The 13,041-nt window shown below is 64.0% G+C and overlaps 1 protein-coding gene across 1 annotated transcript in view; it reads left to right on the top strand.

The window, feature by feature from the left end:
• CHMP3 (charged multivesicular body protein 3) overlaps positions 1-12,704 on the top strand; it is a 42,398-nt gene extending 29,694 nt beyond the window's left edge. Inside the window, exons 3-7 of the mRNA XM_054172222.1 lie at positions 2,438-2,498; positions 5,997-6,176; positions 10,141-10,262; positions 11,101-11,215; positions 12,564-12,704. Of these exons, the coding sequence (XP_054028197.1) occupies positions 2,438-2,498; positions 5,997-6,176; positions 10,141-10,262; positions 11,101-11,215; positions 12,564-12,700 (615 nt within the window). The 3' untranslated portion in view covers positions 12,701-12,704. The remainder of the gene's footprint in view (positions 1-2,437; positions 2,499-5,996; positions 6,177-10,140; positions 10,263-11,100; positions 11,216-12,563) is intronic.
• The last annotated feature ends 337 nt before the right edge of the window (positions 12,705-13,041 follow it).

Below are 13,041 nucleotides of genomic sequence, written 5' to 3'. Positions count from 1 at the left end.
AGCTGGGGAGCAGAGCTGCCAGGTAGGGGCAGCAACAAGCTGAGCAAGCAGGAGGAATGAGCCAGCAGGAAGCTCCAGTGGTGAGGGATGCCAGGCTGTGCAGGTGGGACAGGGCCAGCTGGGCAGCCTGGGGCCAGCTGGGCTTCCTGTGGGCAATGAGCTTGAGCCAGCAGTGTGCTCAGGGTGGAGAGGGCCAAGTGGGCAGCACTGAGCAGCTGGAGCCCCTGAGCGCCCTGCTGCCAAAGCCTCCCTCTTGGGGCACCCAGGGCTAGGATGTTAGCCACAAACTGGGGAGGGGTGGCAGAGGGCCACTGAGGTGGTGGAGGGCTGGGGCCCATGGCACAGCAGGAGAGGCTGAGGGAGCTGGGCTCATTCTCCCTTCAAGAAGGGAAGGTGAAGGCCAAGGCCTTTCACTGCCTGTCGTGGGGGTGCCCAGGGACAGGAGTGGCTGGGTGCTGGGACAGCTGCTCAGAGCAGCCAGGGAGTTTCTGGCCTTGGACAGTGGCACAGCTCAGGGGATGGGACCCTGAGCAACCTGCCTGAACTCTGAGCTTGTTCCTGCTTTGAGCAGGAGGTTGGCTTGGTGAGGCTCCCTCTGGCTGAGGTGAGCCAGGGCACTCTTGGTCTGTCATCCTGTGCTCCCTCAGGCTGCAGTGTCCTGTGGCTGTGCCCCCAGGGTGAGCCCAGGCTGTGGGCTCGGCCTCCTTCACTCTGCCTGGCTGCTGGGGTGGCAGCAGGAGCTGCTGGGGTGGCGGCAGGAGCTGCTGGGGTGGCGGCAGGAGCTGCTGGGGTGGCTGCAGGAGCTGCTGGGGTGGCTGCAGGAGCTGCTGGGGTGGCTGCAGGAGCTGCTGGGGTGGCTGCAGGAGCTGCTGGGATGGCTGCAGGAGCTGCTGGGGTGGCTGCAGGAGCTGCTGGGGTGGCGGCAGGAGCTGCTGGGGTGGCGGCAGGAGCTGCTGGGGTGGCTGCAGGAGCTGCTGGGAAGGCTGCAGGAGCTGCTGGGGTGGCTGCAGGAGCTGCTGGGATGGCTGCAGGAGCTGCTGGGGTGGCTGCAGGAGCTGCTGGGATGGCTGCAGGAGCTGCTGGGAAGGCTGCAGGAGCTGCTGGGAAGGCTGCAGGAGCTGCTGGGGTGGCTGCAGGAGCTGCTGGGGTGGCTGCAGGAGCTGCTGGGAAGGCTGCAGGAGCTGCTGGGGTGGCGGCAGGAGCTGCTGGGGTGGCTGCAGGAGCTGCTGGGATGGCTGCAGGAGCTGCTGGGAAGGCTGCAGGAGCTGCTGGGGTGGCTGCAGGAGCTGCTGGGATGGCTGCAGGAGCTGCTGGGGTGGCTGCAGGAGCTGCTGGGGTGGCGGCAGGAGCTGCTGGGGTGGCTGCAGGAGCTGCTGGGAAGGCTGCAGGAGCTGCTGGGAAGGCTGCAGGAGCTGCTGGGGTGGCTGCAGGAGCTGCTGGGGTGGCTGCAGGAGCTGCTGGGAAGGCTGCAGGAGCTGCTGGGAAGGCTGCAGGAGCTGCTGGGGTGGCGGCAGGAGCTGCTGGGGTGGCTGCAGGAGCTGCTGGGGTGGCGGCAGGAGCTGCTGGGGTGGCGGCAGGAGCTGCTGGGGTGGCGGCAGGAGCTGCTGGGAAGGCTGCAGGAGCTGCTGGGAAGGCTGCAGGAGCTGCTGGGGTGGCTGCAGGAGCTGCTGGGGTGGCTGCAGGAGCTGCTGGGGTGGCTGCAGGAGCTGCTGGGGTGGCTGCAGGAGCTGCTGGGAAGGCTGCAGGAGCTGCTGGGGTGGCGGCAGGAGCTGCTGGGGTGGCGGCAGGAGCTGCTGGGGTGGCTGCAGGAGCTGCTGGGGTGGCTGCAGGAGCTGCTGGGAAGGCTGCAGGAGCTGCTGGGGTGGCTGCAGGAGCTGCTGGGATGGCTGCAGGAGCTGCTGGGAAGGCTGCAGGAGCTGCTGGGGTGGCGGCAGGAGCTGCTGGGATGGCTGCAGGAGCTGCTGGGGTGGCGGCAGGAGCTGCTGGGAAGGCTGCAGGAGCTGCTGGGGTGGCGGCAGGAGCTGCTGGGGTGGCTGCAGGAGCTGCTGGGGTGGCGGCAGGAGCTGCTGGGGTGGCTGCAGGAGCTGCTGGGGTGGCTGCAGGAGCTGCTGGGGTGGCTGCAGGAGCTGCTGGGGTGGCGGCAGGAGCTGCTGGGGTGGCGGCAGGAGCTGCTGGGATGGCTGCAGGAGCTGCTGGGGTGGCGGCAGGAGCTGCTGGGGTGGCGGCAGGAGCTGCTGGGAAGGCTGCAGGAGCTGCTGGGAAGGCTGCAGGAGCTGCTGGGAAGGCTGCAGGAGCTGCTGGGGTGGCTGCAGTGGTTTGGGGGGTTCTGAAGGATGAAACATTTAAACACTTCTCACTCCCAGCTTGGGCACCTTGCAGGGCTCCTGCCTGGGTTTAAGGCTGGGTGTTCAGGTAACTCTCACTTTCTCTTTTGAAGGTCAATGAGTGGTCCCTGAAGATAAGGAAAGAAATGAGAGTGATTGACAGACAGATCAGAGGTTTGTACTTGCTTCTCATGATTTGTGCTTCTCTTTCCTCGCTGCCTTGAAGGGTTTTGTGCTGTGGGAGAGGCTGTGAGGGAGATCAGTGTGATCCTGGGGCCAGACTTGGGCTGCCTCACAAAGTGACATTGCTGTGAAGTGCTCCAAGGGACTTTCTCAAAGGGACCTGAACATTGTCTGCTTCCAGTCAGACAGGATGCAGTGAAGTCCCTTTGGATAAGATGAGTGAGACTGCCATGGACAGCCATGGCCTGGGCTGCATCAGCAGGAGTGTGACCAGGGAGGGGATTCTGCCTCTCTGCTCAGACCCCACCTCCAGCTCTGGGGCCCAGCACAAGAAGGACCTGGAGCTGCTGGAGAGGCTCCAGAGGAGGCCACCAAGATGATCAGAGGCTGCAGAGCCTCCCCTGTGGGGCCAGGCTGGGAGAGTTGGGGCTGTGCAGCCTGGAGAAGGCTCCAGGGAGACCTCAGAGCAGCTTTCCAGTACCTGAAGGGCTCCAGGAGAGCTGGGGAGGGACTTTGGACAAGGGCTGGGAGTGCCAGGATGAGGAACAATGGCTTTGAGCTGGAAGAGGGGAGACTGAGACTGGAGAGGAGGAAGAAATTGTTGGCAGTGAGGGTGGTGAGACTCTGGCACAGGCTGCCCAGGGAGGCTGTGGCTGCCTCCTGCCTGGAGGTGTTCAGGGCCAGGCTGGGTGAGGCCTGGAGCTCTGGCAGTTGCCACTGAGTTCAGTCCCAGGGTATTTGCTCTCCCTGTGCTGGGATCTCACAGCTGGCTGGGTGGCAGCCTGGAGATTGTGGTTCTGCTGAACATTGCCAGGCCAGCAGGCTGCTGGCAGCCAGGTGCCACTGAGGGCTTCCTCAGGACCTGCTCACTGCAGCTGTGTTCTGCCTGCTCTTGGCCTTTCACCTGCAGACTGCTGGAGTGCAGCTGCTGAGCTGGGACCTGCCTCGGTTGCCCAGGGGAAAGCTCTGCTAGCTGTGCTTCCATGGCCACACTCAGCTCCACCTGGGCTGCCCTGAGTGGCCTTGGATGGCTCAAGGGCTTGGTTTGCCCAGGCAGTGCAGTCACAAACACAGCAGCACGCTGTTGTTGGCTCTGTCCCGGTTTCTGTCTGCAGCAGGTTGCTCTGGAGCGCTTGGGAGGTCTGATGAAGATGTCCCTTGTGACTTCCAGGCTGAATTTTCAGGTTAATGTGGTTGGACCAGCACAGCAAAGTGTGTGCTGAGCTGGCAAGGCCTCACAGGGGCTCTGGGCTGCTTTGTGCCTCTCCTGCCAGTGCTGCAGAGGGACTTGGCTCACTGGAGGTGCATAGCTGGCAGTGACCTTCAGAGGGGAGCTTGCCCATTGCTGCAGATTTTATGCCATTAGTCTCAGCAGCAGCTGCTCAGGCACCTGAAAGCATTCACTGGAGCCCAGCCCCCCCTGCCCTGTGCTTTTAGTCTCTCCCCATTGCTCAGTGCTGCTGGAGTGCTCCTGGGGCTTGCTCTTCCCTGCTGCACCTCTTCAGCTGCTTCTTGCCTGGTGCCAGCTGACTCCTGTGTCTGACACAGAGCTGCCTTCAAGCTTGTGACCTTTCTGCAGGGAGCAGCAGCAGGAGTGTGTTCTGGTGCTGCTGCTGCAGGTCTCTGCCAGTCCTGCAGGATGAAGGTGCTGTGGGAGAGGATGACTCCTCTTGAGTGCAGGGCTCATTGGCTCCCAGCTGGGAAGCTGCAGCAAAGCCTCCAAGCTGGCCTGTGCCAGGAGGTGCCTGCGGATGCCTTCTGAGCCCTGCCTCTGTGTGACTTGTGTCTGGCAGAAAGCAGCACAGCTTGAGCAAAGCCTTTGCCAGGGGTCACTGCAGTTGTGGTTCAGGGCTGTGCAGGCCATGTGTCTGACCCTGACTGCCTGAGTCCTGGTGCTGAGGAGCACTTCCTCCCTGCAGGCTGGCTTGCAGCCGCGGTTCTGAGTCTGGAAAGCGAGAGGGCTTCACCTAGCCTCTGCTTGCCCCTGCCTTTCTCACCTGGAGCTTCTTGAGGTCCTGGGCTCCAGGGCTGTCTGGCAAGGCAGATGCATGTGCATCCCATCAGATCTAGAGAGAGCTGAGTGGTTTAAGGGAGCTTCCTTAGTGGACAGCATTTAAATGCGGGTGTTTGGTGCTCCGTGGGTGCAGCCTTGCTGCCCTGCTCCTGCTCCAGCAGGCTCTGCAGACAGCTGTTGAAGGAGGGCTGCCAGGAGAGCTGCAGGAGGCTGCTTTAGCTCTGACCATTTAGCAGCACTCTGATTTTTGCTGGTAAGTCATCCCCAGCTGTGGCAGCAGCCAGCCAGGGTTTGAAAGTGCCACTTACCCTCTGCTGTGTGAGCAGCAGGGACCCAGGACCTTAACTCATGTCCAAGAGCAGTCTTGGCTCAGCATCCGGTTAATGCTCAGTGAGTTGTGCCTGAGGAGGGGAATAATTGAGGCTGTCTGCAGGCGTGAAGGCTCTTTTGGGGCAGTAATTAACTCATCTGTGTTTCTGGGTGACTTTCAGAGCTGTGAGTGCACCCAGAGGCATTCCCTGCAGAAGGGGGGGGCTGATTCTCCCCCTGCTGCCATCTTCCTGAATGGGTTTTGTTTGGTTAGAGAAACACCAGGCAGGGATTCTGAGGCAGTGAGGACAGATGCAGCTGGAGCAGGCAGACAGGCTGAGCTCTGAGTGCAGCCTGGCAGGCAGGGGCTCCTCTGAGCCCATCTGCTGTGGCCTCCCTGCGAGAGCTCTGCCCCTGCCTGCTGGAGGGGGCTGGGGTGGCTTGGTCTGAGGCAGGTGAGCACAGCAGCCTCCAGCTCTCTGCGTGTGCTGGAGCTGAGCTGTGTGCACAGAGCCGGCGGGGCAGCAGGGGCTGCGGGGCCGGCGGGGCTGTTGGGGCTGCGGGATCTGCGGGGCTGTTGGGGCTGCGGGGCCGGCGGGGCTGTTGGGGCTGCGGGGCTGTTGGGGCTGCGGGGCTGTTGGGGCTGCGGGGCTGTTGGGGCTGTTGGGGCTGCGGGGCCGGCGGGGCTGTTGGGGCTGCGGGGCTGTTGGGGCTGCGGGACCGGCGGGGCTGTTGGGGCTGCGGGACCGGCGGGGCTGTTGGGGCTGCGGGGCCGGCGGGGCTGTTGGGGCTGTGGGATCGGCGGGGCTGTTGGGGCTGCGGGGCTGTTGGGGCTGTTGGGGCTGTTGGGGCTGCGGGGCTGTTGGGGCTGCGGGGCTGTTGGGGCTGTTGGGGCTGCGGGGCCGGCGGGGCTGTTGGGGCTGCGGGGCCGGCGGGGCTGTTGGGGCTGCGGGGCTGTTGGGGCTGCGGGGCTGTTGGGGCTGCGGGACTGGCAGGGCTGTTGGGGCTGCGGGGCTGCGGGATCGGCGGGATCTGCGGGGCTGTTGGGGCTGCTTCTGCTCCTCAGGCAGGCAGCTAAGCCGTGCCGGGGCCCGGCCCTGGGGCGGCAGGGGGAGGCTGGCCCCGGGCAGGCCATCAGCGCTCTCTGTGCCCTCCCTGCGCTGCAGACATCCAGAGGGAGGAGGAGAAGGTGAAGAGGTCGATCAAGGAGGCGGCCAGGAAGGGACAGAGGGAGGCCTGCGTGATCCTGGCCAAGGAGCTGCTGCGCTCCCGCCGCGCCGTCGCCAAGCTCTACGCCTCCAGGGCTCACATGAACTCGGTGCTCATGGGCATGAAGAACCAGCTGGGTAAGAGCAGCTGCCGAGGGCAGCCCCGGGGCACAGCCGGCTGGGCCTGGGCTCCTGAAGCCGGCAGAAGCAGCTGCTCCCCGCGGGCCTCACCCCAGGGCTGGCAGGCTGCTGTAGCTGCCCCCCGGCCCCGCAGAGCACCCACTCCCGGGAGCCCCCCAGCACTGCCCTCACAGCACCCTGTGAACACACAGGGGCACCGGCAGCGCCTGGCCGCTCGGCCCCGGCCTTGCTCTGCAGCTGAGGAGGAGGCAGGGCAGGAGCAGCACACTGGCGATGCCTGCCTCGTTCCAGGAGCTGTTTGCTGCTGCCCAGTCTAAACTGTCCAGCTGCTGGGGCCCAGCTCTCCTCTGCCTGAGCTGCTCCCTGGTCATGCAGGTCCCTGAGGTCTGTGTCTCCCTGGTCCACCTTGATCCCTCCCATTCCTTTGGTTGTTCCCCTCAGCATCCCATCCTAAGTTTCTTGCACTCCTGCAGTCACCCCAGAGCCCTGTAGCAAGCTTTCCCAGAGCCATTCAGGCTCTTTGCCTTGCCTCCTCTGTCCCTGTGGGCAGCAGCACCGCTGGTCTGCAGGATGCTCTGGAGGTGGTTTCTTCCTGGGCAGGTTTCCCAGCCTGGGGTGCTCAGGGAGCTCCCAGTTAGCTTCCTGGAGCTTCTGGCCCTCGTTGTTGCCTGGGTCCTGGCTGGCTCTCTGTGTCTCCTCTGCCTGGCAGATCATCAAGCACCTCTCCTCAGCCTGCCTGCAGTGACACAGGAGCCAGGGGCTCTGTAGCAGAGCTCCCTGCCAGCAGCCTGGGACACATTTCTAGGTGCCTGGCTCAGCAGTGCCTGGTGCCTGTGAGCTGGCAGCTGCCTCTGGCAGGCTCTGAGAGAGAGGGCTCCTTGCCTTCAGTGGAATGCCCTTCACCTTGGGCAGCACTGCTGCTCAGGAGGCCTGGGTGGAGCAGGGGAGTTGTCTTTGAGTTCCTCCATGTGGACTGAGTGGGTTTACCCTCTGGCTTGCACCCAGCTCTCTGTAAGCCCTCCTTGGAGGCCCCCAGCACCTGTTCCTCATTTGTCCCCATCAGAAGTGTGCTGTGATGGATTTCCATACCTCAGAGTGCGTCAGCCTCTAACCAGAGCAGAGCAGAAAGCACTGAAGATGAGGAGGGACTTGGTGGAGGTTAACCTGATGCTGAAAGGTCAAAGTGTTCCTCCCCCAGCACGACCCAGGCCAGCTGCCAGCAGAGTTTAACTCCAGATGAGTGCCACAAGTGTCACTGAGGGTTGAGCTGGGACAGAAGGTGTTTCACCCCAGAGCACTCACACAGGACTGGAGCTGAAATGGAATTGCTGCCTACAAAAATGACCACAGGCACCAAAGACAGCCAGGGAGAAGGATCTGTCTGCACGCACAGCCAGCTCAGGCCTGGCTCTCCAGATGGGAGCACCAGGCCTCAGCCAGGCCTCAGCCAAACCTACCCCCCCCAGGCAGGCTCCTGTGAGGCCTCACTGCCCCCAGGCTGGGCCTGATAGGCCTCAGCTGCACAGCCAGAAAGGGGCTTGGCCAGCAAGGCCTTCACTGCCCCACGAGCCAGAGCCAGCAGCAGACACAGCTGGAGGAGAGAGCTGAGGGACAGCAAACTGCCCTGAGGTCTGCTTGTACAGAGAGCTGCAGGGCAGGGATGCAACAGCCTGGCCTGGAGCAGAGCCTCTGCCCTGGGGCACTCTGCTCCTGGGGGGGAGTTCAGCTCCATGGAGGGCAGATAGCCCCTAGCCCACCCCAGCAGGGCCAGCCTGGCTCCCAGGGCAGATAGCCCCTAGCCCACCCCAGCAGGGCCAGCCTGGCTCCCAGGGCAGATAGCCCCTAGCCCACCCCAGCAGGGCCAGCCTGGCTCCCAGGGCAGATAGCCCCTAGCCCACCCCAGCAGGGCCGGCCTGGCTCCCAGGGCAGATAGCCCCTAGCCCACCCCAGCAGGGCCAGCCTGGCTCCCAGGGCCCTCAGTCCCTAGCCCACCCCAGCAGGGCCGGCCTGGCTCCCAGGGCCCTCAGTCCCTAGCCCACCCCAGCAGGGCCAGCCTGGCTCCCAGGGCACTCAGTCCCTAGCCCACCCCAGCAGGGCCAGCCTGGCTCCCAGGGCAGATAGCCCCTAGCCCACCCCAGCAGGGCCAGCCTGGCTCCCAGGGCAGATAGCCCCTAGCCCACCCCAGCAGGGCCAGCCTGGCTCCCAGGGCAGATAGCCCCTAGCCCACCCCAGCAGGGCCAGCCTGGCTCCCAGGGCCCTCAGTCCCTAGCCCACCCCAGCAGGGCCAGCCTGGCTCCCAGGGCCCTCAGTCCCTAGCCCACCCCAGCAGGGCCAGCCTGGCTCCCAGGGCCCTCAGTCCCTAGCCCACCCCAGCAGGGCCAGCCTGGCTCCCAGGGCAGATAGCCCCTAGCCCACCCCAGCAGGGCCAGCCTGGCTCCCAGGGCCCTCAGTCCCTAGCCCACCCCAGCAGGGCCGGCCTGGCTCCCAGGGCCCTCAGTCCCTAGCCCACCCCAGCAGGGCCAGCCTGGCTCCCAGGGCCCTCAGTCCCTAGCCCACCCCAGCAGGGCCAGCCTGGCTCCCAGGGCAGATAGCCCCTAGCCCACCCCAGCAGGGCCGGCCTGGCTCCCAGGGCAGATAGCCCCTAGCCCACCCCAGCAGGGCCGGCCTGGCTCCCAGGGCACTCAGTCCCTCGCCCACCCCAGCAGGGCCAGCCTGGCTCCCAGGGCAGATAGCCCCTAGCCCACCCCAGCAGGGCCAGCCTGGCTCCCAGGGCAGATAGCCCCTAGCCCACCCCAGCAGGGCCAGCCTGGCTCCCAGGGCCCTCAGTCCCTAGCCCACCCCAGCAGGGCCAGCCTGGCTCCCAGGGCCCTCAGTCCCTAGCCCACCCCAGCAGGGCCAGCCTGGCTCCCAGGGCCCTCAGTCCCTAGCCCACCCCAGCAGGGCCAGCCTGGCTCCCAGGGCACTCAGTCCCTAGCCCACCCCAGCAGGGCCAGCCTGGCTCCCCTCATCCCCATTCAGGGAGGGGAAGTGGGGACTCTCCTTGGGCCTGAGACTCCAAGCAGCCTCCTCCTCCTCAGTGCCAGCCAGCATCCTCCTGGTGCTGGGAGAGCTCTGATGTGCTCAGCCCAGCAGCAGGAGGGCATCTGGAGTCCAGCCCCAGGTTTGTATTAGCTTGCTGCCTCTGTGGAAGTGGAGCTCCAGACAAGGCTTCTGGTGCTTTGCTGCCACCACAGCTGTGGTGTTCTGAAAGCCATGGAGTGTCCCAATGAACAGTGCTCTCTGCTGTACCTTGGTGTTGCTTGCCCAGGGAGTGACCATTCTGTACCCAAAGTGGGAAGTCCTGCAGGACTGGGAAGCTGCAGGGTTAGGTGGCACAACTCCAGGACCTGAGTACCCCCAGCTGTTGCATTTTGATCTTGCTTTAGCATCAGCTCTGGGAAGAGCTTCCAGGCTGTGTTGTGAGGAGTGCCCCTGGAAAGAGCATTGTTCAGGTCAGTTCAGACTGCCCTTGCTGCCAGCCTGCCTGCTTCAGGACTGATTGTCTAGCCTGCTGTTGGCTGTGAAAGCATCACCCTTAGAGCTGCTGCCACAGCCAGCCTCCACTGCCCAGAGTCAGGCAGAAGGTCAGCAGCTTGGTCAGCAGTCGGACCTGGAGCTGGGCTGTAGCCCTGCTGGTGAACCCTCAGCAAGAGCTCTGGCTTCTGAGGAGCACAGCTCCTCAGGGGTCTCTCTCTGTGATCTGGAGAGCAAATGGGTTGAAGGCTCTCTGCAGCAACCTGGAGAGCTCCAGGTAACCATCCAGGATGTGGACAGGAGCTGAGCTTGCCCAGGCAGGGAGACAGGACTGAAGCAGAGGGATGTCCCTGTCTCTGTGGGGTGACACTGCCTGAGGGCAGGCAGGGTGTAATCTGCTTTGGGTGGTGCAGGGAGCAGTCAGGCTTCCTATGCCTTTCCTTCACAGCTGTCCTGAGAGTGGCAGGGTCCTTGCAGAAGAGCACAGAAGTCATGAAGGCTATGCAAAACCTGGTCAAAATCCCCGAGATCCAAGCAACGATGAGGGAGCTGTCCAAGGAGATGATGAAGGTGAGAGCTGCGCAGGCGCCGCGGGGACCGAGCGCCAGGGAGGGAGAGCCCTGAGCAGCAGCTGGCTGGGGGTGCTCCAGCAGAGCTGTGTGTGGGGAGAGCTCTGGTTGGGAACAGCTGCAGCAGCCTTGGTGTGAAGCTTCCTCTAAAGCAGGCCCTGCGTGGGGCAGCTGCAGCTTGGGCCAGGGCGGACCGAGGCTCGCCACAGGATTCTCTCTGTGCCCGGTGTCTGTCCTGGGAGAGGCTGAGTTCTGCTTTCAGGGTGAAAATGCTCCCTAAGGAAGCCCCTCACAGCCTGCTGTGGAGTGGGAAGCTGGAATCCCTGCCTTAGGCAAGCTGGCTCAGCTGGGCCAGGCTTTGTGTCTCCTCCTGTTGGGCTGCCCTGCCCTGCTGCTCTGTCCTGGCAGCTGCCTTTCTGGTTTGCTTTTCCCTCTCTTACCCCTCCAGACTGTTCAGTTCACATCAGTTTGTTTCTTCATGATGTCACCAATGTGCTCCAGAACATCTTGGCCACGGCCAGGCCCTGCAGAAGCCCAAAGGGAGCCTGTGTCAGACACTGGCTGTGCAGCATTCACACAACCTGTGCTGCGTGGCTGGAGCTCGCAGGTAGATCCCACCCGCTTGGAGCAGGCAGGGTCGCAGCAGCAGGGACTAGCAGCTGAGGGGTTCGGAGTGCAGAGGTGTCCCTGGGCCTCAGGTTCCACTGCCTGTGCATCAGCTGTGCAGAGGAGTGCACCTGGGCAGCCCAGCCTGGCCTGGCTCCCATGGCCTCACCTCACTGTCTCCTCATGCCACTCTTTCCAGGAGGGTCACCCACCGCCTCCTTGTTTTCTTCCAGGCTGGGATTATAGAGGAGATGCTGGAGGACACCTTTGAAGGCCTGGAGGATCAGGAGGAAATGGAAGAGGAAGCTGAAATGGAAATTGACAAAATCCTGTTTGAAATCACAGCTGGTGAGTGCTGGCTGCCTGCCCTGGGCTGTAGGATGCAGCAGTTCCCAGCGTTGCCTGCTCAGGCTGCACTGTGCCCTCCCTCTGCCTCCTCTGCTAGCAGGCAAGGAGTGCCCTGACAAACTGCTTGCTCAGGGAGCGCTGGCTGGGGAGGCCCAGCCAAGCCAAGTGAGCTGCACCAGCTGAGGTCTGTGCAGTGCTGTGCTCAGGGCTTTGGCAGATCAGGGCCTGCACTGGGGTCCTGCTGTCAGTCCATGAGTGATCAAATCCACTGCTGCTAAGGGGGCCAGGAAGTAAGCTGAGCTGCAGTGGGTGAGTCATGAGCTGTGCTGACTCTTGCCTGTCAAATGCTGTTCGTGTCTTGAGCTAGCTGGGGGGTGGGGGGAACCCCAAGCCTAACCTCTGCCTTGCAGCTCATGCAGCAGTGATCTGCTGGGTTTGTTACTTGGCTCAGGTAGTGCTGGGCATTTCCTCTCTGCATTTCCTGGGACAGAGGGAGGTGCTGGGGGTGTACTCAGCTGCAGCATGCTGGCAGGGCAGCTCCCAGCTGTGCCCTGCTGATCTCTTCTGCCTCGCTGCTGCCTCCTCACCTACTCCTTCCTCACCTCCTGAGAGACTTTTCTCCATCCTGTTTCCCAGTGTGATCCCAGTTGGAACCCTAACAACCCCCTGCCAGAGCAGGAGCATAGAGTCCAGCACAGGTCACACAGGAACACATCCAGACAGGGCTGGAAAGGCTCCAGAGAAGGAGACTCCACAACCTCTCTGGGCAGCCTGCTCCGGGCCTCTGGGACCCTCACAGTGAAGATTCTCCTCATGTTGAGGTGCAGTCTCTTGTGCTGCAGTTTCCATCCAGTGCCATGTGTGCTGTCACAGGGTACAAGGGAGCAGAGGAATCTGACCCTGTTCACTGTAGGGGGCAGGGACTGGATGATCTCCACAAGTTCCTCCCAGCCAAAGCCATTGTCTGAGTCTATGCCTGTGCTGCCTGGATGGGAGGGGGTGTCTGAGCAGAGCCCCTGTGAAGGGCAGCCTGCTTGAGGCTCTGCTCCTGGCTTGAAGAAACTCACCCAGTAGAAAGCAGAGGATTTTTACATCTCTAGGAGGAAAGTCTGAGGTGCCAAAGGAGTGATCAGATGTGATTAAACCTAGCATGTGTGGGAGCAGCTCCCTCCCTGCTGGGCTGTGGTGGAAGCGGGCCGGGGGCTTCCCAGCAGCCATGGGAGCAGAGGCTGAGGCAGGCAGCGGTGGCCCCCGGCAGAAGCCACCCGAAGCAGCTGGCTGCACCTGGAGGCCGCTCAGCCCGGCTGCGGGCACGGGGACAACACTAACGAGCTGTGGTTGGTTGCAGGGGCCCTGGGCAAAGCCCCCAGCAAGGTGACAGACGCCCTGCCCGAGCCTGAGCCCGAGGGGGCGGCGGCGGCAGCGCTGGACGAGGAGGACGACATCGAGGCGATGCAGTCGCGGCTGGCCACGCTGCGCAGCTGAGGCCCGCAGCGCTCCCGGCCCCCGCCGCGGGGGTTGCTGCTCCCGGCCCTCGCTGCAGGGGGCTGCTCCCGGCCCTCGCTGCAGGGGGCTGCTCCCGGCCCCCGCCGCGGGGGTTGCTGCTCCCGGCCCCCGCCGTGGGGGTTGCTGCTCCCGGCCCCCGCCGCGGGGGTTGCTGCTCCCGGCCCCCGCCGCGGGGGTTGCTGCTCCCGGCCCCCGCCGCGGGGGTTGCTGCTCCCGGCCCTCGCTGCGGGGGGTTGCTCCCGGCCTTCGCCGCGGGGGGGCTGCTCCCGGCTGCAGTGCAGAACTCGCTCCCCACACTACTTTGTGTCCTGTGTATCCTT

This window comes from Dryobates pubescens, chromosome 23 (assembly GCF_014839835.1).
Source record: "Dryobates pubescens isolate bDryPub1 chromosome 23, bDryPub1.pri, whole genome shotgun sequence".
In the NCBI taxonomy this organism is placed as follows: Eukaryota; Metazoa; Chordata; class Aves; order Piciformes; family Picidae; genus Dryobates; species Dryobates pubescens.
Note: the sequence above shows the minus strand (reverse complement) of the source record. Positions and strands in the feature narration are given on the sequence as shown.